The sequence below is a fragment of the Pseudovirgaria hyperparasitica genome, assembly GCF_010093815.1.
Source record: "Pseudovirgaria hyperparasitica strain CBS 121739 unplaced genomic scaffold EJ05scaffold_1, whole genome shotgun sequence".
Classification (NCBI taxonomy): domain Eukaryota; kingdom Fungi; phylum Ascomycota; class Dothideomycetes; order Acrospermales; family Acrospermaceae; genus Pseudovirgaria; species Pseudovirgaria hyperparasitica.
Window position 1 is genome coordinate 468,110 of NW_022985549.1, and position 22,870 is coordinate 490,979.

General features: G+C 48.4%; 9 protein-coding genes across 9 annotated transcripts; 3 read left to right on the forward strand and 6 right to left on the reverse strand.

The window, feature by feature from the left end:
* Positions 1 to 113: 113 nt before the first annotated feature.
* Positions 114 to 1,163, reverse strand: EJ05DRAFT_471530 (uncharacterized protein). The gene has a single exon (XM_033742985.1). The coding sequence runs from the start codon at positions 1,103 to 1,105 to the stop codon at positions 272 to 274; it is 834 nt and encodes a 277-aa protein (XP_033604979.1). The 5' UTR covers positions 1,106 to 1,163; the 3' UTR covers positions 114 to 271.
* Positions 1,164 to 1,682: 519 nt separating this feature from the next.
* EJ05DRAFT_534070 (uncharacterized protein) lies at positions 1,683 to 2,592 on the forward strand. The gene is made up of 2 exons (XM_033749163.1): positions 1,683 to 1,901; positions 1,954 to 2,592. Exons 1-2 carry the CDS (start codon positions 1,780 to 1,782, stop codon positions 2,444 to 2,446), a joined length of 615 nt encoding a protein of 204 aa, XP_033604980.1. The 5' UTR covers positions 1,683 to 1,779; the 3' UTR covers positions 2,447 to 2,592.
* A 185-nt stretch (positions 2,593 to 2,777) lies between these two features.
* EJ05DRAFT_506249 (thioesterase family protein) lies at positions 2,778 to 4,072 on the forward strand. The gene has a single exon (XM_033747796.1). It carries the CDS (start codon positions 2,963 to 2,965, stop codon positions 3,962 to 3,964), a length of 1,002 nt encoding a protein of 333 aa, XP_033604981.1. The 5' UTR covers positions 2,778 to 2,962; the 3' UTR covers positions 3,965 to 4,072.
* Positions 4,073 to 4,156: 84 nt separating this feature from the next.
* Positions 4,157 to 7,640, reverse strand: EJ05DRAFT_495410 (uncharacterized protein; the record flags this gene model as incomplete). Its single annotated transcript, XM_033746251.1, has 9 exons — positions 4,157 to 5,275; positions 5,337 to 5,391; positions 5,449 to 5,716; positions 5,771 to 6,208; positions 6,266 to 6,573; positions 6,647 to 6,936; positions 6,990 to 7,086; positions 7,135 to 7,300; positions 7,352 to 7,640. The coding sequence occupies 9 exons, from the start codon at positions 7,638 to 7,640 to the stop codon at positions 4,157 to 4,159; spliced, it is 3,030 nt and encodes a 1,009-aa protein (XP_033604982.1).
* Positions 7,641 to 8,378: 738 nt separating this feature from the next.
* On the reverse strand, positions 8,379 to 8,903 carry EJ05DRAFT_506251 (uncharacterized protein). The gene is made up of 2 exons (XM_033747797.1): positions 8,632 to 8,903; positions 8,379 to 8,581 (listed from the first exon to the last, which is right to left on the reverse strand). The coding sequence occupies exons 1-2, from the start codon at positions 8,843 to 8,845 to the stop codon at positions 8,463 to 8,465; spliced, it is 333 nt and encodes a 110-aa protein (XP_033604983.1). The 5' UTR covers positions 8,846 to 8,903; the 3' UTR covers positions 8,379 to 8,462.
* A 3,582-nt stretch (positions 8,904 to 12,485) lies between these two features.
* Positions 12,486 to 13,493, reverse strand: EJ05DRAFT_429523 (kinase-like protein; the record flags this gene model as incomplete). Its single annotated transcript, XM_033741539.1, has 1 exon — positions 12,486 to 13,493. A coding segment is annotated over one exon (1,008 nt), but the record flags the coding sequence as incomplete, so codon positions are not given.
* Positions 13,494 to 16,923: 3,430 nt separating this feature from the next.
* On the forward strand, positions 16,924 to 18,962 carry EJ05DRAFT_490996 (ARM repeat-containing protein; the record flags this gene model as incomplete). Its single annotated transcript, XM_033745937.1, has 7 exons — positions 16,924 to 16,963; positions 17,018 to 17,103; positions 17,160 to 17,280; positions 17,335 to 17,448; positions 17,500 to 17,745; positions 17,798 to 18,583; positions 18,634 to 18,962. 7 exons carry the CDS (start codon positions 16,924 to 16,926, stop codon positions 18,960 to 18,962), a joined length of 1,722 nt encoding a protein of 573 aa, XP_033604985.1.
* A 348-nt stretch (positions 18,963 to 19,310) lies between these two features.
* Positions 19,311 to 20,980, reverse strand: EJ05DRAFT_471535 (uncharacterized protein). The gene has a single exon (XM_033742986.1). It carries the CDS (start codon positions 20,923 to 20,925, stop codon positions 19,378 to 19,380), a length of 1,548 nt encoding a protein of 515 aa, XP_033604986.1. The 5' UTR covers positions 20,926 to 20,980; the 3' UTR covers positions 19,311 to 19,377.
* A 306-nt stretch (positions 20,981 to 21,286) lies between these two features.
* EJ05DRAFT_481467 (ATP-NAD kinase) lies at positions 21,287 to 22,675 on the reverse strand (the record flags this gene model as incomplete). Its single annotated transcript, XM_033745075.1, has 3 exons — positions 21,287 to 21,458; positions 21,509 to 21,785; positions 21,832 to 22,675. 3 exons carry the CDS (start codon positions 22,673 to 22,675, stop codon positions 21,287 to 21,289), a joined length of 1,293 nt encoding a protein of 430 aa, XP_033604987.1.
* Between the last annotated feature and the right edge of the window lie 195 nt (positions 22,676 to 22,870).

The following is a 22,870-nucleotide window of genomic DNA, read 5'->3' on the forward strand; positions in this document are numbered from 1 at the left end:
GACTACTGTCTAATCTTAGGTCTATAGGGTACACCAGCCTGCTTAAAATCTTTACAGGGGTGATGATACTACAGCTGATCTCCGTCAACAGTTTCATAGTCCTCAGTAGTGAGTCTCGATTTGCTATATGGGATAATTGTAAATATGTTCGTGCTTCATGAGCATATTATTAGATGCGATAACCCAAGGTCATCACGGGGCTATGACGTTGCCGAAATGACAACACTGGAGTATTTTGGGGTTTGCTGTCCCCACTGCATTTGGCTTTTCCTCAGGCACTCTTCTCCCCATCGTTTAGTGCTTTCATCAGGACATCCGTAGTACATGGGCTCCATCCATACGCAACACATCGTAAGTGAGATTCACTCAGACCCGAAGCCGGCTGATCTGTCTGCCACAGGAACTCGACGTCCTTTCTTTCTGGGAGTCTCCCCCTGTTCTTCTCCTTCATAATGCCCTCCAGTACTCCCTGTCGCACAATAGCCATATCCCTCTCAGCTGGCACACTCTCATCCATCAATACATTCGCCAACTTCTTCCCCTTTGCCAGTCCTGCATATTTCTCGGCCCAGACCAGCGCCTCCTCATCGGCCAAGTCCTCAATAAGCGGCAAGTAGGCCTCTACAACATCTTTCTTGAGTAAAGGGAAAGTGGGCTCAGAATCCTTTGCAGACGGATATGTGACATCCAGCCATTCGCGGAAGACCTTCTGCGCTGCCTTCATGTCAGATGAAGTGGAGATATGTGGATGGTGCGTAGCGCGGTGGTACATCGTATTGATCGTCTGGTACTGATAAAGAAGACTGCGTTTTGAAACCAAGGATATAGTTTCGTGGGCTTTAGCGGCGTCTTTGAAGCCTGTCCCGTGGATTGTTGTGGATGGGTTGTCATCAGTGTAGAGGTGAGACGCTTTAGGGTCCTTGGCTTTTGGAGTTGGTTTCTTTATTGTGGACGGCTCTTCTTCCTTTTTCTCATCTGTTTGAGAGGCATCTTTTTTGCCACCTTGGCTCTTGTGAGAAGCTTTTTGTTTGCTTTGCGAAGGTTTTGAGTATGGCTTTGTCTTGGCGGCCGCCGATAGCCCAGATGAGCGGGTGGCGCGAGGCATCGTGCAGAGAGAAATCACATGGAAAGTTTGGCTTGTACGACTGGGAAAGATAATTAGCTTAAGGCACAATATAATGTCCTGCTAGGTTGTAACTGAGTGGAGCTTGACATTGGCCATGCAGCAGTCGCTCCATGACGTCAGACACGAATAGTCCGAGCGGCCGCAAGCAGCTGCACCTAAGTAGAAATGCCAAACCTCCACCGTCAAACTGAAAAGAAGCAGATATTTTGCGACTGTATTACAAATCGTAAACAAACTGTCAATTCAATCGCGTGCAAGTATAGAGTAATTGCTCAGCAGACTGACAAAGATAGAACGAAAGATTTCAGATGTCTTATACTCAGTCCAGGTCCCGACATATCCCGTCCCTGTATTTTTGGAAGGATTGACTGCTTATATACTTGACCAAGTGCACATATGGATGCAGGTGTCGAGTTTCACTACATTCGTTGTTTACATGTACCCTGATAAGCAGCTATTTACCTCATCAGGCATAGCGTCTACTTGTCCTCGGTTAATGGTCCGTTGGATCTTCAGAGCTTTGCGTCATCTATAGATAATGGCATGCATGGGTTAGGGATAGTCATAGGACGTCATATTCCCATGAGTTCTTCCCAGTGCCTCATCTTTTCACACCCACTGTTGTCAAGACTCTAGACAATACGCCCCTCACAATGTCAGTCGAGAAGAAAGCAGACACAATCAAGCAAAAAGCTGCCGATGATGGGGTCGCCAACCCGTCCGGTGCAGCTGTTGCAGGCTTCGCTGGTCTGTACCTTGCATTCATTCCAGTAACGTAAGTCTATTATTATTCACCATATAATATGATACATCCTGATCATCAACAGGAACTACCTCGCATCTACCGGAGCCCTCGAATCCTTTGTTCAAGGTACAGCGCGTCTCATTCCTGGCTTTAGTAACACCCTGACTTCCGACCGCACCATCCCCGCTCTCTCAGCCCTATACATGTTTCTCACATTTGGAGCCACTGGCGCCGTCAGTGCTGCTGGCCAGGCGATGTCGAGGTCGGAAGGTCTTGACAATAATCACCCACGTCAGCACCTCAACGATATGAGAGGTCTGCCGTTGCGCATGCGCTCTGCTCATTTGGGACTACTGGAGAACTTTGCGGGATATGCTCTTGCAGCAGCACTTACGCAGAGCCTAGCGCCGGGAAATAAGGAGCTAATCAACTTACTTGGGCTGCATGTGTTGTTAAAGTTGGGTGTTTACTATCCAGCATACCTTTTGAACATTGGTCCGCCTAGAACTTTTGCGCATGTTATTGCTACATCGAGTATAGTCAGTGCCCTCTGGAAGCTGGCTGCTGGTGCGTAGGCTTAGTATGAATATGATAAGTAACTACACCATTGATGTTAACACATGACGGTATATACACACACGGAATGTGCAATGTAAAGCATCAGTAGCAATGTCAATCCCCTTTGATGAGCATTGACTCTTGTCATATGACTGCCAATAACACTGTCAATGTCATTATATAAATGTATGGAACATAAGCGAGCACAGCGTAACGTAATCATGTGACTTATTCAATATCGTATAATTATGTTCACGCCAATTCGTAGTCGGAATAGTGCTGACAGATTCGAGCTATGAAGTGAGCACTTAGTAACAACCCCATGGTATCATCCTCATACCAACACCAACCTAATACTAGTCGGTTTCGGTTTCGGATTAGAATGAATTACCCAATTCAGGAAAACTTCGCGAAGCTAGTCATATTATTTCTACCTATACCCACGAGTATGCCCGTGCCTTTCACCGTTTTATTCCATTCATGGTTCATCATCAAACGGCTTTGTATTGAGACATATTCAGACTTGACTAACCATGTCAAACCTCCTCAAGGACCGTTTAGATCTTCAACAACAATCTCCACACACATACACCGCAGCATGGCACGATGACTACAGCGCTGGGCCGTCCGTACATGGTGGCTCCATAGCAGCCATCATCCACGCCGCAGCTTCCCTCCATCTCAGAAGTACCCTCTCCTCCTTTGATCAACCAGACGTACATACTATGCACGTTGAATTCCTCCGTCTAGGCGCACACGAACCTTTCACCATCAGCATAACCGACACCAAAACAGGCCGCGGCACCAATTTCCTCCAAGTACACGTCTTGCAAGCCAAAATCCTCCGAGCAATTGCTTCAATCACATCCACAAACTTTGACATATCTTTTGGACCCACCAAAAGGTCTGAAGCCGCGCTACACCCGCCACTCACGCCCATCCCGGACTTCGAAAAAGTTGCTGCAAATGAAGTCGAAGCGAATTGGCTCCCAGGCTGCTACACCAGTGAAGTTGTCGGGCTTAGTAATCGCATCCATACCCTTTACCCGCGACTCGGCTTTCCAATCACCGGCGTGCATGATATGTGGATGTCATTCGCCGACCCTGAACGTATTACATCGACACATCTAGCGCTACAGTGTGATATGCAGCCCTCCTTGTCCGATACCATGCGACGAACTGGGAGTATTTTCGACGCGCATCGAATTCATGAGACATTTGCGACCGGTGCGCGAGAAAATCCTGGACTTGAGGTGCGGTATGAATTAAAGATGGAGGAGGCTAAGAGGGCGGAGACGTGGATGAGTACTTTGACCCTGGACGCGGAGTACAAGAGGAGAGTTGGGGATGAAGGGCTGAGATGGGTTCGTTGTAGAACCGTGGTGGACGGACTGAGGGAAGGGAGGATGGATATGAGTGTGACTTTGGGCGATGAGAGCGGAGAGACAGTGGTGTTGGCGAGGCAGGCTGTACTAGTACTCGATACGAAGAGGAGGTTCAAGGGCAAGGAAAGAGTGCAAGAGGGGAAATTATGATGTGAGGATGTCAGGGGCGGCTTGGTCGAATACAATCGTCAATCATAGGGTAGAGCATAGACAGTCCTCAAACATAAGCGATACACTAGAGTTTGACATGAGAAATCAGTATTAATAGGTTTGAATTCAAATACTACAAAATAACAGAAAGTAAAGCCGATCAACCTAACTAGGCCTTGTTCCATTGCTCTCCTATTTGTCGTCATCATTGCCGAAATCCTGGTCAAGCTTATCAATCGAACTGAAGAGGGTGACATCAAATGTTTTGTCCTTGTCAAAAACTGACCCTGATCTGGAGGCACTAAGCTGATTTGACAGTTTTTGTATTGTGTCCAGGGAACCCCCAGTGGATTCAATTTTGACTTTGAGAAGCAGAAGCGCCACTTGTGCCTCGGTTGCGAGCATCAGAGCAGCTTCTTGAAGTGGGGGATCGACCTTGTTGATAGTCTTTACCTCTCCACTTATAGGAAGCATGTTGATTGGGCTCAGGTAAAGACCTCTGGATAAGAAGGTCGAGGCGCGGCGAGCCGACACCATCTCCTGGAGCACCGTCTCGTTGTTCTTGATACGGTCGCTACCTAGTAGCGAGAATGACACTGACAAATTTGGAGATTTGTCGAGAGCTTCAGAGATGAAATCACAACCTTCTTGGATCTCACATGGGCTTCTGAATTTCCGAAGCGTTCGCAGTCGGAGCTCATTGAAAATATCTGATTGGTCTGCTTTTATGCTGTTCACGGTCCAAAGGCCAATCAGCCAGGATCGAGACCTTACTGAGACGAATGCGTAGTTCCCAATATCATTAGCTGGGCTCTCGAAGTCTGAGCGTTTCTCTTCTGTCTGTGAGGTCCACTTCAGCATGATAGTGAAGGAGGTTTCGCTCACGCGAAGAGAGTTCAGATATCTCGGGACAATCGAAATATTCACTTTGACATTGAGGGTTGTCTGCAAGGCAGCTCGGATCTCACGCTCTACGTCGCGATGGTTAGAGAATACCGTCCATGAAAAGCCCTCTGGCGACACATATTCTGTCTGTACGTCGTTCTTCATCTTAATGTTGCCTACGATTTGTCCGGTCTTAGCATCTAGGGCAGTCCCTAGCTCCACTGGTACTGTCAATGGGGCCGGAGTACCGGTAGTATTTGGCCACTTGACCTGGGGCGGCGTGGCTGACCGCAGGCCTATTGGAGGAATGGCAACAATGCTGGAATCTAGAACTCCAGTTGCCAAGATGTCTGAGAATAATGTTGGCACATCTTCGTATCCATCAAGTCTGCCTATGAGTACTTCAAGGCTCTGAGGATTCTCGAACTAAAGTACAAGCCACGGGTTAGTGTGCTGTTGAGCTGTCTTCGTCATGATGTGAACTCACTTTGATAGGTCGCCAGTTTCGGAAATCATCCAATGAGCGACGCCATTGAGGAGGACTATGCGAGTGTCAGTGAAGGCTGTGCCGAGTATTTGGTCCGAAGAGCAAGATATACTTCACAGTATCTCCAGGATTTCCGCCAATGCTCGACCAAACAATATACTCAGTAGTGCTCGATGATGATACCCCATTTGCGGTCGTCTCTTTCGTCTCTTTAGCAAATTTTCCATCAATCGAAAACACTTTAGCAATCCCAAGACTTGCGTTAACTCCGGTCTTGAAATTTTCCTCATCCTTCTTAGTATCTGCTTCGGAAGTAGTATCCGCTTTGCGACTGTGGAAAAGCCGACCACCCAAGGTGGTGGTACTGAATGCCATCATGCCTACAAGTCTCAGTGTCAGCTAGGTAGATATTGTTCCAATATGGATCTACGCACCATACTTCTCATAGAACGATAGCAGATCTTCAAATCTACGTTCTTTCCGAAGCTTTGCAACATCCTCCTCAGCGTCGGGGCTGAGCTTGACGGTCGTCTCGTTGATATTAACCTGAGCCGCAGGCACGATATGAACTGCTACAAGCTCAGCTTCACTATTCTCATGATTCTCACTCTCTTCATGAGACTTCTGTCTTGAAAACCCGAACTTGGCCCCGACGTCAACTTGCTTGATCGGAAACGAGGTGCCCAGCTTAAATGATTTTGTGCTCATGCCACTTTCCATACTCCATTTTTCTTCGCTGCTGGTGGTCTTGGCAACATTAGTCGTGCTTAATGCTTTTGAATTGCTCCAGAACAAGCCAGCGTGGGTATGTTTGTCGGCTCCACTGTCACGTTTTGTGCTTCCAATTCCAGAGTCTGGACGTAGAATGAAGACTGCATGCCGTAGCTTTAGTATCTAACATCATTGAAGAAAGCCGTCGATTTACTTACCTGGTCGAGTACTTCTATACACTGGTGCTGCTGCTTCTGTGACAAAGTTTTCTGTGACTTTTGCAGTAGGAGTTTCCTCCTTAGACTGCTTTTCCGGACCATCAGGAGAGGCCGGTTGCGAAACATCTTTTACAGCATCCTTCGACCCATCTGTCGGTGCACCGCCCGAGGGCTTCGATTCAGCCTTAGACGATGCATTGATACTTCTAAGGCGAGAGACTTCGACACTGTTGACTTGAAATCCGTAGAGTAGCTCGTTGCCTTCAACAACCTTGTTCCACTCCACCTCGGTGAGATCACAGGCAGGCCTGTATAGAGTGTATAAGCAAGCCAGCTTATATGGCGCCCCCGCTCTCATTACGAGCAGCGTAGTAAACTTACCGGTACGCTTTCGCATCGAATTTTTCAACACCAATAGCGGGATCTAGGTCTCGAGCACCCTTCTCACCTGCAGTCTTCTTCCCAGAGCCGGTTTTTCCTTTCTCGTCAGGGGTCTGAGGCGAAGGACAGAGTAAGTTTTCTAGTGTGCAAATGTTCAAAGTTGACAAGGGGACTCTTACAGGGGCAGGAAGCCCAATATCTACATCATCAGCCTTGCGGGAGCTAGTATCCCGACTATATTTTCGGCGCCAGAAAACATGCAGAGCGGAGTCCCCGCTACCAAGTTTCACCTATAGAGGACTTGCTTAGTATGTCAATCAACATGACGTTCAAGACAACTCACGGCGCTGTTGTCTCGCTTTACATAGTCAGCGAGCGTAGTATGACTACTTATCTCTGCTTTGTCATTATTACTAAGGCAGAAGACTCCGTGGGCAAATCTAAACTGCTTTAGATCTCGATAGTGATCATGGTATGCCGATACTTACTTTGAGCGGAAGGCGGACAGTGGGAGACCTCGGAGTGTTGTTTCCGCATTTCGCGCATATGATACTAGTTGATCATGCTGTATGAGAACGCTACTTAGGAACTCTGTCTTCTTATCCCCTACGCTCAACTCTGTCAGGTAGACATCGAAGTCATTGTCGAAAAATGCTAAATTTATCTTAGAAACCTAAGTGATAGCATTCTAGAGACGCGACTCACATGCAATGTCTTTATCTAGCTTCAGAGGAGTTTGGTCCGGAGTCTTATCAGTCGCATCGTCGGACTTGTTCTCACTAGTAGATTCATCTCTGCTGGATGGTGTTGTGGTATCTTCGGGTTTAAATGTTTTTAGATCACCTCCCTCAGTTGAGTCGGACGTAGTTTCCTGGCCTGTCGTAGCTACCGGTGTTGCTGTTGCTGGTACAGCTGCATCTTTGTCTGCCTCTTTGGCAACTTGAACGTTCGGAAGCTCCACTGCAGATGCTGGCTGTGACGGGAGAGGAGCCATGGCACGAATCTAAGGCCTTGATAGTCTTGAGGATCAATCATGGTACTAGACATCGACTTGGTTTATAGTATTGACACTATGGAGACAATACTGAAATCGCACGGCCATATATTGTGGCTTAGGATCACACGTCCAGAATTCAATGAAGATTCTCAATACTTTGGGATAGAACGGGATCTAGACACCGGCATTGCCGATAGACACATTGTAAGCGCCATGACTTAATATTGACTGTCTGATGCATACCGTAATATGTGAAAGAGGCTTGCAGACGCCTACGCATGGGGAATGAGTAAGTCGGCCCCAGACTTGAGAATCTGGTACTGGCCAGTCGCCGCCTAGACAGGGGCAAGCGGGTAGTGGACACGGAGACACTGGTGACGGGAGCTTGGCACGGTTCGAGTGATTCGGGCCGTTTTTAGCAAGTGGGTCGTGCGTCTGGAAGCTACAGTATTACACCAACCTCGCTTGGCCCCTGAATATGACTAGGCAATGGATCAAGCCCACTTAACAACCGTCCCAAGCAAATGCTTAGCATTTCACAATAGCCATTCAATGGGCCTGTGCTTGCATGGAACAGTACTGCAACTTCAAATTTACTGAACACGAGCCATTAAAGACCTTACATTCTAGGGTTCCAATTCCGCCCAAAACGCGGGCATGCCCTACACCTCTCTTAATGTTCGTTTCACTAGGTAATTCTGTCTCATGTGAATGATTCCACTGACGCACAGCAATTGGTGAACAAAGTATATTCTGATTCCCTGGGCCTGCTTCACTATAGACTATATCATGCTCCCTAACATGGAGCTGCTAACGTGCTCATGCCTTGTAACAACAATTCTGGCCCGACTTGCACTTTGGATTCGTCCCGCAGATCCATTTCGGTGGATTGAATTCGTCGTTGCCGCAGCAGTCCTTCATAACATCCGGACATGGCTCTTAGATTCATGTTAGCCTAGAGCAAGATATACGATGAAACCATACTCACCCCATGGCTTATAGCAATTAAGCTGGGTGTCCACAAGAATGGTCTGGAGCCCATCACTTTGGTATGAGGTGCCGTCAAGTGCGGCATTATGAGGTTCGCCTTGTGCTTGAGGATAATTGCCGGTTCGATACTTCACGGAGACCTCTACGAATTCCGCAGAGATAAGCGGCAGAATAGCTAGAGAAAAGAGAGGAAAGCTGAGAAGGTGCACCATAGTGGATGTGTCTTAGGTAGCGAGATAGAAAAGATGGCTGTTACTTTGTTATCATGCGTGTGAGAGCTTTATGTATTTCCATCAAGGGCTTGCATTCCTATCAAATATTGATCATGCAGCCTTACTAACACATGAAGTCCGGGCTGAGATCCAGTTCCAGTATAGCCGTTAGCGTCACCAATCATTACTACGTACCATCTCAATCTAGAACAGCCTTGTCGAGTGGCTGCATTTCAAAGCCCCGGAAACTTATGCTGGACCAATCACATGATGATATTAGGCGAGTAAACACTACGCGAGATAGTGACCAGTTGTATGTACCTCGTGAGTACTTCACCGCATGGGCCACAGCGGGATTCTAGGCTTGAATTCTAATAGATAAATATGATAGCGTTGGATTGGTAAACAACCCGATTCGAGACCGTATTTTCCGCATTACGTGACAAAAGAGCTGCAGCAGAGAATTTGTAACTTTGGCACAACGAGCATGGCGCTAACTCTTCTCAGAAATTCCAATTAACTCGCAGAGAAACCCATGGACTGGTGGAGGAGTTGAGACAACTGTAGGTGTAAGCGACTTGGCGAGTCCGAATGACAATTGTCAAACCGAAATGAGTGATTTGCTGTACTATGCAACTCTCGTGTGGGGAGCTCTCTAGTTCTCAAATTGTACAATATATAGCATGCTGTTGAAAGACTAGCTCTGACCTTCGTCCCATGACTATAATACTTCTATAAGCATCTCTATCCAGCGGATATTCGTACATGAAATATTCCTCGTACATTCTATACTCATACTATACTACAAAACACCATGGCCGAGAACCCACATAACCCACAAAGCCTCGGCACGAACTGTACTTTTGTCACAATGTCAGTACTAGCAGGCAAACCCTACAAGGATATGATCAAAGAGCTTGGCTGGATGGATGTAGAAGAAGGCGAGATGCAGATTACGTCGGACGATCTTCAGAAGCATATCAAGGCGATCGGAGCAAAATTGAATCGACAAACATAGTGAGTCACCTGAACTATGAAAAATGGTTGATATCTCATCGTTACTGTTGCGCTGAAATTGTTAAAGTTGGTATGAACTACCAAATGCAGAGCTTGGCGACGCTGGAGTGTTCTTTACGAATCAATGTGGCATATGGCATCTCGATATGGTGGGTGTGTGGGTCATAACGGGCGCTCAGCTGGACCATGTAATTGTATTTTCGACAAAGGATGGATTTTTAGACTACCAGGGGAACGTACCCCAGCAGGCGAATGTGCCGGCGGCTGTTCGTAGCGTTTTTGGAATTAGCAAATGAGCGAAAAATGATCTTGTCTACTCCTCTCAGTAAATGGTCATGTTGGGAATGACACCGTCGTCTCAGTGTAAACACCCATACTAACCTTGAAGCACTCGCCTAGAAGCATCCTACGCGATGATATCAGTAACAATGATCACATTTGAATAAGTAATAGCTCACAGATCTTTCAGTCCACGATTTTCGGGGAAGATAGCAGATACACCGTCTGGTAGAATCCACAAAAACTCTTTTGACACTGAAATGGAAATAATTGCAGCTTATATGGATCTAGACTCTTATCGTAGTCTTACAATGGCTCCGACTTGCCTATATATTCGATATACTTGTCAATGTAGCTTTGTCCAAAGCCATTGCGTGCGGGGAATTCGTGTGTTAATCAACGTTCGTCTGGTTGACTTAGCATACGACTGTCTTACAATTGATATTTATATGGGGGCTACACGCATCGAGCATCAGCCGCTGCTTTCAGAGTGTCTATTCCGCTGCCCTCCTTCGCCACAAATCCTCATGCACCAGATACGGCTTCACCTTCCTTCTTGACTATCCAATAGCTCAAGCAACCTAGGAATGTGGTTCTCGAAGATGCTTAGAATCAGCTCTTCCAATGAGGCATCCTATCCTTTAGCTCTAATTTCAAGATCAAGTGCCAGTCGCATGTTCTTCAAGAAACATAACTCCCACCTACTCTCTTCCACAAGTCCGGGAGATATTGCTCATGTAAATCAGGCATGGAATTCATATTTTCTTATGAGTGAGGCACTCTTCTTACGTAGCAATATTTGACCTAATTCATCTAGTGGTGGTTTATCACCTGTTACGTCAACGAAAGAGCAGAGAAGAAAGTATGACTGGGGTTCCTAGTGATATTGAACACAGGCTATCGTTAAAGGAACCAGATCCGGTGTTATTGCATTACGGAATTCATGAGTTGATATCCACGGCGGACCATAAGTCGCCGTAAAGTACAGCCACCTGGAAGATCTTTCGGCATTGTCCTGTGTAAGAAAGCATCTTGCTTGAATCGAGATAACTAGACTTACGTCCTTCGATGTTAGGATCGAGCTTTACGAATTTAGCATGAGTGTAATCTCATATCCCATGATCCTGTAGTGGACCACTCAGAAATACAAAAAACTTAGTATACTATAGTCTTGAAACCCGATATAGTTGTTGACGAAGCAAGGAAGTCATGAGTTATAACCGCTCGGTGGAACAATTTGAACGAATGGTACATCGTTACAACATATACAGTAGCGCATTTACGTAGAAAACAACATGATCTCCCCACACCTCAAAATACAGAACGTCCCTCTCAAGATCTCTTTAGTTAATATACGGAATCTTAAGAGAAATAGACTTACTATCTACCGAAAATGGAATCGAGGCAGTTACACCCACAGCCCGCAAACCTATTCACATATCCCATAGTACTGGTATATCGAGACTCATTTGTAGCCCGGTGTCGCTGACTATAAGCCCTGTTACGAATATGTGTGAAGTCAAGGCGGCAGTTCAAGGGAAGACGAAGGCGTCTGGGTCATTTCGTAGCTCGTAATGTCATGATGAGAAGCATGAACGTTGTGGTGAGTATGGTCAAGAACTTCCGTCGTTGACACGGCGTGGAGTGATTTCAACTTCAGCTTGGAACGGCCAAGCCACGAGACGGCAGCACTCTGAGCTAGAAAGCCAGGAGTAAGGCTTCATACACTACAGATAGATTTCTAAATGACTACTGTGACTAGCTTCTTCAAAGCACTTGCATTGGATACGATGATGACGTAAGAATGTTGAATCTGGCGCGGACGTTCTGTTTCGCAGTGGTAGATTTCGGAGAGTCAAGCAGCGCAACGCGGGTCAATGTCAATACCGCTCATAGGTACCCTGAAATTGATATTTACTAACCACAAATGTTAAAAGACTCCAGCTGATAACGTTGATAGAAACAAATCCCGGAGCAACGCAGAACGACAAGGGAGAAGAGAGCAGACCATCAACGCCAAACGATACTGCGCTAAACGCCGTATGCCCTCGAACTGTATATCTCCCACAATGCTGCTGAGCTGAAACTGGGTATCCAAATAGTCGTAACGGACATGATTGAAAAATAATCGAGAGTCAGAAGACATTCAGCGACTTGATATAAAGAAAGGCATGATGAAATCGAAAACGACTAGATTTTTGGGCGAGAAAAGAGCGTGTAATGTAGAAGAAAGGTGCAAAGGAATTGAGAAGTGAGAGAACATTCTGATGTAGGAGTAGAGGCTTGAAAGCTCCTACTGATCCCAGACCCCTTCATCTGGCTCGAACAGCTCTGCACATCCCTCCAACCATGTACTCCTCAAGACATCCGCAATCGTCCATCTCTCTTCTGGATTCTTCTGCAAGCACCCCTTCACCATCTCTACGGGTTCTGTCGAGCCTTCTTCAAGAACTGCGTTGGTCTTGTATAAGGGTGCCTCGTCCCACTCACCATTTAGAATCTGCATGACGACTCGTGGCTCGAATGGGTCATTGAATGCTAATTGGGCCATGAGCATTGCGTATACAACGTTGCCGAATGCCCACATGTCCACAGCTGTACTGTATAATTGGCATGGACTTTCCAGTAGCTCCGGTGCTGCATAACGAAGACTGCCTGTAACAGACGTGCTTGTGTGACTGGGGCCGATATGCATTTCCTGATCGAATGGCTCTTGATCAAGACGATGCTCGTTGTATACAAAGTCGGCCATCCCGAAGTCGCAAAGTAGAATATTACCGCCGTCGCATGCAGCATTGGGATCTGACATGTCGATCAGGACATTTTCGATCTTGATGTCGCGATGAACTACATGCACATCCTCGTGTAAGAACCGGATCGCAGAAGCGAGTTGATATACGTAACGCTTCGCGAGGGAAGAAGGAAGGCCGCCAGCACCAGCCTTGCGCCTCGCATGGATGAGGTCAAATAGAGTGCCACCCTCGTTCAACTTCGTGATACAAAACGTAGCAAACGGTGTTTCAAAGCACTCAATCAAAGGTAGAATATACTTGTGATTGACGTAGCGCCAGATCGAGACCTCGTGCTCAAACTCGGCCTGCACCTTTTCGTTCTCGTCTTCGCCTTTGCCAGAAACCTGCTTGCGTACAATCTTAACGGCTCGTCGCCTACGAATGCCGTTCTCGAGGTTGAAAACTTCTTTGACCACACTGAAACCACCAACACCAATTTGTCGACCAATTATATAGCCTGTCTTGTCAATTTCCTGGCCTTCCTCGTCGAGTTCAGCCTTGCTTGCGCTATCATCTCGTGCCCACAAAGACAGAAATGCGCCAGCAGGCGACTTAGACGAGTTGGAGCGAGCGGAGCTTCGTCGGCTAGGTCGTCGACCATCGCTTCTTATAACATCTCGGTAACTCCTCGAGCGCTGTGATGATCTCCGGCTGAATGGCAATGAGCTCGAGGTGAAAGCGGCAAGTGGAGATGAAGTCTCCTGTATGGGTTGGGGGCTCAAAGCGTCGTACTCAGATGGTGTCTGTACTTCGTCAGGCAAAGGTGAAGCAGTGCCATCAGAAGTGAGGGAAGCCACCCTTTCATCAGCTATGGCTGGACGGCGTGCCAAATCATCGACTGTAGTCTGAAGTAGCGGATGCCTCATAACTCCCTGATGATAGCCATGAGGGTCTCTTCGTTGATAATCAAAGCGTTGACCTGTCCGTGGGTCATAGTCATCTCTCCTTGACTCGCTGTTCGCTCTATGCCTATTTTCTGCGATAGTCAACTCTTGAAGTATCGACCGCCCTCTAATCCTAGGTAGCTTTTCTGGTTTTGGCAAAGCCTCTTCGAGCGCGAAGGTTTTGCCATCCTCGAGTACTACGTCGGAAGCGAAGCTGACAGATGACCGGCGACTACCGCTGCGACTGCCGCAGTCCGAGTTTCCAGAAGACAGACGCGCTGACTTGCCAGGTATATTTTGAGGTTCGCTATGTTCTACTTCATGGTAATTTTGTACTACTCCTTCTTGTACGTCGTGCAAGGCATAACGTTCGGAGGCGAGAGCGTCTGGGGCGAGCAGTGGTGATCGCTCTGCTATTGAGGCTGGGGGTCGGACTGGTTTAGGAGTTCCAAGTGCAGCATCCTCGTCTAAATCTTCATCTGCGATGGCAAGCCCGTGAGAAACCCGGCGTGAAAGAGGACTTGCAGCTATTGGTCTTGGGGACGTTGTATCAAGCTTCAGCTTCGCAAATAGTCTGGAGGTCTCCGCAGGTGCCATTCGACTCTATGGAATATACGAGGTATGTGAACGAAGCAAGTTTGATTTCGATGTGGGATGTGAGGAACGGGTGTACGGAGGTGACCGATATGCTAGTAAGGCCTCTGTGATTTGGCGCGTGCATGGCAAGCGCGCTTGCGCTCAATGTTTGCTGAACCTCTTAGGGCGAGGCATTCACAGATAGACCAGGGTAAAGACAATCAAGAGCTTGTCCTAGTGACTACTCAGCTTGTGCGTGTGAGCGGAGGAGAGTGTTGTCAGGAGCGAAAGGCGGAGGAAGTTTACCTACGGTCTTGGCCTGGATCTCCAGCGCCCCGGGAGTAAGTAGTTCGTTACGGATGGAGATGGAGTTAGCTAAGGGAATGGCCGGAATGACCCACGCCAAGCCAGATGCAGTGTGACCCTTGTACCTGGTGTATACACACGTATGTACAGTCACGCATACGAATAATAATAATGACTTCGGCCTGCATCGCCATACTGTCTCTGGTAAAAGAGGCTAGTAATGCTTCTACGGGTTGCGCGCCAATTGTGCGCCTTACATCTGTTGTAGTTAACAAGTGTGCCTTTGCGAGCCTGTGCTTCCCTCATGCTATCAGCATAGGTGTTAATACACCCATACACATTTAAATGCGATCCAACGACCCCGAATAACAGGCGGAAGCGGCGCGAGAGACTTTCACCATCTCCCAGTCCTGGAGTAGTACTACATGCCGTTATGCACTGATCAGCCCAGGCCCAAGCCCGAACCCCAGCCGAAACAAATGCGGTGCAGCGTGGGGAGACATCGGTCTAATGTGTCTTCACTTTCTTCTCGCCTTCTATCATTCACTAGGCAGGGCAGGATCCTGAATCCTAAATACAACCTGCTGACTACGATTCTTTCGACGGAAGGCGGGAGACGGAAGCCTTGCTTTAGCCACGCCACGATAGTCCATCGTGTGGCTTGACTTCTGCGGTGGTTAGATAGAAATGACGACAGGCTCTAATTAGCATCAAAGAAGGATCAGCCACAGAACAAGCGAGGAAGATGCTGCAGGATCTCGCGGACCGAGACCGAAACACCAAACCACAACCCACAACCGACAATTCTTAAATGCACGCTGCAGGGTCTTCGTCATCTTGCAGCCGGCCGTATTTGTGTACCACTCACAGGTCCTGTCACGACATCATTGTATCTTTTTGTCCCTTGCATCTCTCAAAGTTATGCTCCACAGCTTCAGTTTCATATCTTCCGCCTGTTGAACCCCCCAACAATTAGCCGGATGAGGTAGCGGAACAACCTAGCACCTCGTTTCCGTGGCTCGTGCAACGCATGAGTCTCCATAAGGCCAAGTAGATAGTGTCGAATTCAATTAATGTCTCTCTGGCTCATTCCATCAGTGTGTGGATGAAGAATCGTTGGTAGTGTTGGTGGTGGTGATAGTGGACCGATTAATAATTTTAATATTGCCACTTTGTGTCAACGCATTCTGGTAACTACAGCGATGCGAGTTAAGTCTGGCCTGTTTTTTTTCAGAGGCTGGATGATACTGCCTTGGTTGTATATATAACTATGGTGTGTGCTGGCTGTTCTAATTGAAACACCTCTCATCAGCACAGACTCGCTATAGAGTAGTGTTGGTTTAGCCAGAGATCGACAGATCTCCTGGGCATTCAACAAAATATGGTACGTACTGGCATTGCACCCTCACCGTCATTCCGAAGAGGCGAGAAGAATGGGTCTTGTCTCCACTTGATGGATGCCACCCACTGTCCACTGGAAGATAGGTAGAAGAGCAAGGCTGTGTGGCTGAGCTCAGCAGTCGTACCGTACCTATCAGCTGGACCTCGCAAAAACACCCGCGGACCCTCTTGCTGGGAGATTGAACGTGACCGCGTTTTCACATGTCTCTCTCCAAGTAGCTTTTCTCAGACACGGCAAGTGTCCTATAATGAGGTGCTGCTGAACAGGCGGCACGGATTGATGCTTGAGGCAAACGATCATCGTACTCTTTGATGTATTTAGGCTAGTCCACAAGCAAGAGGGACGACTGTACTTCCGGAGGAGTATCGATAATATGTAGTAGATAGGTTAGAGGATAGACGGGGGTACAAGCGCAATGGGGGAGTGGTCATCGTCGTCATCTTATCGCTGGCAGGCACGTTGTGGAGCTAACACCTAGGTATTAATGCCTAATCCTAACCTGGCGGGTTTCAGTACCTACAACGGTACAGCCCTTTTAGCCCTTTTAGCCCTGGAGCTTGCTGCACAGCTCCCGCTCAACACCACTTGCTTTCTCGCCGTGTTGACGCAGACTCATCCCATCTATTTCGCTCACACTTCAACTCTGTCGCGTCGCCTCTTCTTAAACCCAGCAATACCCTTCTCACTGCATACTTTCACCGCATCTCTTATCGCCCGATAAGCGCTGTATCTATCTCCCAGTCCTTCTCCCAGCACTACCGTCTGCCAACTTCGTCATATCCTTCCTCCCGCGGCCACCGTGCCTGGACAACCTCACAGACCATGGGCTTCTGTGGTGCATTTCTCGCATCGTGCTGCGGCTGTATGTCTTGGTCAGATGAGTATTACTGACAGAATGCTGACCCGCATGCTCCAGCTCGCTCCAAAGATGGGCTTTACGAAAATGCTCTTGCAGATTCAGAAAGAGAAGCCGTAGCAGACCTCCTTGGCTACCTAGAAGATGTGCGTCCTTTGAATCAAATTCTCTCACCCTCCACCTCACTGACATGCGGGAGCAGAGAGCGAACACGGATTTCTATTCCGGTCCACCTCTACAAGCTTTAAGCATCCTTGTCTACTCAGAAAATATTGACCTTCAACGGAGCGCCAGTCTCACATTTGCTGAGATAACAGAAGGAAGTACGTCACATGGACCCGCACTCGAAAATTATATATATTGAATAATCATGGCAGATGTGCGAGAAGTTGGACGTGAAACTCTCGAACCTATTCTATTTCTCCTTTCAAACCCCGATATCGAAGTACAGAGAGCAGCCAGCGCGGCACTCGGGAACCTGGCTGTCAATCGTATGATACCTCGTATCTACCGGACATGATCCCTATGCTAAATATAAGCAGCGGAAAACAAAGTCGCGATAGTACAGCTTGGAGGCTTGAATCCGTTGATCAAGCAGATGAACTCCCTCAACGTCGAAGTCCAGTGTAACGCCGTCGGCTGCATCACCAATCTGGCTACACATGAAGATAACAAAGCTCGTATTGCCCGGTCTGGAGCTTTACAGCCCCTCACAAAACTAGCAAAGTCGAAAGATATGCGAGTACAGCGTAACGCTACAGGTGCCTTGTTAAACATGACACATTCAGGTACCTATCTAAGGCCGCTACAGCTCAGGCAATAAAAGCTTATTGATTATAGATGATAATCGCCAGCAACTGGTCAAGGCCGGGGCAATTCCCGTCCTGGTGCAACTCCTATCGTCACCCGACGTCGATGTACAATACTATTGCACCACTGCTTTGAGTAACATCGCAGTAGACTCAGCCAATCGTGCCAAACTGGTACAGACTGAACCACACCTCGTCAAGGCTTTGATTTCTCTCATGCGCCAAAGAGAGGGTTCTTCTCCACGGACGCGAGACAGTCTACCACCTCCCAAAGTGAAGCAGCAGGCTGCGCTCGCGCTCAGGAATCTCGCCTCAGATGAAGTCTATCAACTAGAGATCGTGCGGAACCAAGGACTACCGCCACTACTAGAACTCCTCACATCGGAATATCCGCCTCTTAAGAATTCGGCTGTCGCTTGTATCCGCAACATCTCCATTCATCCCGCAAATGAATCTCCTATCATTGATGCTGGCTTTCTCCCGCCTCTGGTTGACCTTCTGGGCCCCAACATCTCGGAGGAAATTCAGTGCCATGCCATATCGACGCTACGGAACCTTGCTGCTAGCTCTGATCGGAACAAGCAGCTCGTGTTGGACGCTGGTGCTGTTCAGAAGTGCATAGAGCGGGTGCTGAATGTGCCACTCAGCGTGCAGTCAGAAATGACTGCAGCTATTGCAGTTCTTGCCTTGAGTGATGAGCTTAAAACCCACCTTTTGAACATTGGTGTCTTTGATGTCCTTATTCCTCTAACCGAGTCAGAAAGTATCGAGGTCCAAGGGAACAGTGCTGCTGCACTGGGCAATCTTTCTTCGAAAGGTATATTCGAAATCCGCCAGGCCATTGATGCTTGTGCTAACACGTTTTAGTGGGTGACTACAGGAAATTTTTGGAGAATTGGAAAGAACCCAATGGTGGAATTCACGGCTATCTTGAACGTTTCCTCAACAGCGGTGACCCAACTTTCCAGCACATCGCTGTATGGACACTCTTGCAACTACTCGAGTCAGAGGACACGAAATTGACGGAACGGATTGCCAAATCTGACGATCTCGTGTCCATGATCTCGCAAATTGCTGAAAGAACGATTGAATCCGATGATGAAGATAACGAAGACGGGGAGGGAGAAGTCGTCGGTCTCGCGAGAAAATGTCTCGAGCTTCTCGGAAAAGGCCAGAAGGGCTTGCTTGAGGGCTGACAATCACAGACGCCCTCGACTGCTTCGATCGCATCGTACCGCTCATTCGCGGACGAGACTCCTTGAGCGATTACCGTATAAGCAGGCATCAATCTACACTTGGGCGTACCAATACTTCAGCGAAAACACCAAAGTAGCATTTCCATCGACTTTTTGTTATAGCGAGCATGGGCGGAGCAGGTTGGACTTCCCTTTGTCAAAATCATCATCATCAATCTTCTTGCGCCGTACATTTGGCACATTACTTTTTTTATACCTCTTGTGGCGCACACTTTGTTTTGCTCACGTCATCTCAAGACGCGAGCAGGTGACCTATCATCTCTCTTTAATGGAGAGCATTGGGTCCGTATGTACAAGAGTAGGGTATAACGTACGTATTCTTGATGATATGAGGAATCGACACAGGATATAATGTCTACGTATCCGTTTCCGAGCCCTCGTATGTGTCACTGTCTCTTGTGCTTTCATTCTCGTCACCACTGCTACTCTCTCCCTCGCGATCACTCCCACCTGCATTACCATCCCCATCATCATCATCATCATCACCACCATCATCAATGTCCCGATCTGAATCTTCATCCTCATCTCCCATTTCATCTCTGTGTTTCCTCAACGCCTCCAGTACGCCACGTACTCGCTCCGGATAACGACTTTCCCGCATCTGTCCCTCCATCTCCAGGATCTTCGCGTTCAGCTCAGCTCGCTTGCGTTGTGCGATGGCTTCTTCAGAGTCACTACCACTATCATCTCCATCTCTGACTGTTCGACACTCCAGGACATCTATGTTTGGCGATGTGCCCCAAGCCCGCGCAAACGCATACGCAAGCCCTGGATTAGAGATCGCGAAAACCATTCTTATATCTCGCGCTCTCTCTCCAGACCCATCCGCCAATCGTGAGAAGTGAAGCTCTATAGCCTTCCGCCACAACGCCGCTACTTCACCCACAGGATGTCCATACGCGCCGCAACCCCACGCACCCAGCACGATGCGCGTCGCACGCGAATACGTCGATATGGTACGCAGTACAGCGTGCATCTTCGCCAGCATCAGAGCACGCGTCTTCGGCGAGGCATAGCATTTGCGCACCGGTCCCTCATCCTCGCCAATCGCATCGCCGCCATGCTCCTCTGTGCCATTCCCGTTGCCCTTGCCTACAACATTGCCATCCGGCGCGTCCTCGACGTCCGGCCACCGTGTTGCACCCGCGCTGATGATGTCTACGTAGAACCGCCCGCCGCTGCCGCCGCTCTTCTTGAGTTCCTCGTCGCCCACTTTCCATACGAGCACGTCGGGCGTGTACACGGCGCCGAGCTCGGGTAGGCGGTACCATGATTCGCGTAGTGAGGGGAGGAGAGTGGTGCGTGTGCAGAGATGCTCTTCTTGGCTTGTGGCGCCCTGGTACACGCCACCGCCGGGACGAAGCGGGGAGGCCATGTTCAGCAGAGCTATGTTTGCTGGCTTGGAAGTTGACTTGGAAGAGGAGGGCGATGGGGAGAGCAGGGCGCGGGCAGCGTTGAGGGAGTCCGTGATGTGGATTGATATGCTAGGGGGTGGAGAGGAACGGGAGGCGGATGTAGATGTAGACTGAGATGTATTGCGGGCATCATTGTTCGCTTTCTTCTTTTTCGCATCGCCTCTGTTGCTGCTGTCGTCCTCTACCTCGTCCGCGCTGTCATCGTTCCGCTTCTTCCGCCCCTTGCCCTTGCCCTTGCCCTTGCCTTTGCCCTTCTTTCCGAAATCGTCGTCTCGCGTGTCACGTGCTTCCGTGTCTGCGTCGCCTATAAACCGCAAGGGCGGGTCGACGATTAGTCTTGCCGTGTCGACACCCTTTCTTGCTCTTGCATCGCTTTTTAGAAGAGCTGGGATGACATTGTTGATGATGTGTTTCGCTTCTTTGGCTCGTTGGGCGCGGCGGATCGATTGTGGCGGTGGTGGGATGAAGTGTGGATTTGTGCGGCCCATTTCAATATACGGTGGTAATGCAACTGGACTAAACTCTGTGCAATTCTTTCCCTACTATATAAATTTTAGAGTTTGTGAGGCAGCAGATATTGGGATGAGTAAGAGCACCCTGATAATCATCTCGTCACGTGGTGTTTGACGATTTGTGGAGATTGAGCGCTTGTGGACGTTTAGATCACAGGCTTTGTGGGTGCTTCTGTATAATGGAAATGGGTCTCATTATTACTCATGTATATGTGAATGTAGTATAGCCCTGGGTCTCTCTATATTATTTACATTATCCAATTCCATCCAGGGTACCGGACAGACGGGCAACCTTGGACCTTCATCTATCAGTCTGATGTACGATTCGAGTACTTCTTTACTTGTCACTCCACTCCTTGAAGCTCTTTTGACGTTGCCGCGAGTTCCATTGCAACGTTCTTGAGATGCTGTCCACCCAGTCTTTGCTTTTCCTATCCAGAGGCAAGACGCTCGGAAACGGAAAACGTGACGCGGATACCGTCACGTAGTCGCCAGGCTTCAGCTCAACTCTAGGATATCTGATTAATTCCAACGCAATTTAACTGAAATATTGTCTTACCTTTCTCGGCCATCAAAACTGGCCCATGAGCTCGTCCGAGCGTCGTACGGCACGCCAGCTCGCATTACAATTGTGTCAGGCAGAATGATAGGTCGGAATGACAGTGTATGAGCGCAAATAGCGGTCACCAGAATCACCGGGTTATCAGGATGGCACAATGAGCCACCTGCTGCAAGGTTGTACGCGGTTGAGCCGGTTGGTGTGGATATACATATACCATCGGCTTGTATCGTTGTGAAGTGCTGATCATCGCCAAAGAGCTCGATAGTTGACATTGCTACAACTATCAGCACTTGCCACTCTTACAGTTTTATAGACCTCACTTGGATTTGGTCCTCGGTCCACCACGAGCTCATTCAGTATGTTGTGCGTTCCATCTGGAACATGGGTATGTTGATTATCGGCCTCTTCTCCTATAAGCTCTTCTACTAAATCCTGGTCCGGCTTGTCCCGCGTCCGCGAGCGCATCACGGTTGCTTCAAACCTCAGTCTCAAGCTGACAGTAATACCATCGTGAAATGCCTTCGTCAAAGTATCCGGATACCCTTCGTAGTCAAATTTCGTCAAGAATCCAAGTGAGCCGAGTGAGAATGATATGACCGCAGGCACGATGCGTTGGAAAAGGTGGCTCGCGTACAGTACAGTACCATCGCCTCCAAGTGCAACGATTATATCAAAGGTCTGCGGTCGCTTGGCGCAAAGCTCTTCATTCCAGAACCTCAGTCTGTCCTTGCAGGTTGGGCATGACTCTCTTAAACTTTTGGCATCGAAGAGATCATTGTGCTCTAATGTTTCTTCCACCCAGACAGTGAGCCCATCTTGTTTTTGTAGTATCCACTCAGTAACGTCCCGTGTGTTCTTGATTAGACCTTCGTCGTGCGCTTTGCAAAGCACAAAAACGTTTCTCACATTCGTTTTGACCCTGATGCTGGATAGACGTTTTGCAAGCTCCCGTATGCCGAACGCCATGTCCGAAATCTGCTTCTTCGTAAGCAGTCTCGACTCGTTGCGCTGGTTCTTGTCACCATGCGGATCCTTGTCGCTCATCTTCTCCTCCGTGGCGCCCTGAAAGCTAAGGTCTGGCGCTTCCGATCCCTTATGTTCGTTCAAAATCGAGTGTACATAGCAGTCGGTGGTTCTGCGCACGCTCTGTGGCCGAGCTGCCATGGTAGGGTTTAAGGATGATTTACGGCGGTATGGTGACCCTACGCCGAATGTTACCTGAAGGTTCAGCATTTGTATCAAAAGAGTTTCTTCAGGATAGTGGGGCTAGCGGCAATGACGCTATACATACCTCAATTGGAGTTGACCCGGATCCCTCATAGTCTCGAGGGTCAAATTCTCCACCCGACTCAGAGTGGA

What these genes read in the sequence shown, in the direction of transcription:
- EJ05DRAFT_471530 (XM_033742985.1), bottom strand. Translation starts at nt 1,105, where the DNA reads ATGCCTCGCGCCACCCGCTCATCTGGGCTATCGGCGGCCGCCAAGACA.
- EJ05DRAFT_534070 (XM_033749163.1), top strand. Translation starts at nt 1,780, where the DNA reads ATGTCAGTCGAGAAGAAAGCAGACACAATCAAGCAAAAAGCTGCCGAT. An exon ending in CTTGCATTCATTCCAGTAAC is followed by an intron (nt 1,902 to 1,953) that starts GTAAGTCTATTA and finishes GATCATCAACAG; the next exon opens with GAACTACCTCGCATCTACCG.
- EJ05DRAFT_506249 (XM_033747796.1), top strand. Translation starts at nt 2,963, where the DNA reads ATGTCAAACCTCCTCAAGGACCGTTTAGATCTTCAACAACAATCTCCA.
- EJ05DRAFT_506251 (XM_033747797.1), bottom strand. Translation starts at nt 8,845, where the DNA reads ATGGTGCACCTTCTCAGCTTTCCTCTCTTTTCTCTAGCTATTCTGCCG. An exon ending in TAATTGCTATAAGCCATGGG is followed by an intron (nt 8,582 to 8,631) that starts GTGAGTATGGTT and finishes CATGAATCTAAG; the next exon opens with AGCCATGTCCGGATGTTATG.
- EJ05DRAFT_471535 (XM_033742986.1), bottom strand. Translation starts at nt 20,925, where the DNA reads ATGGGCCGCACAAATCCACACTTCATCCCACCACCGCCACAATCGATC.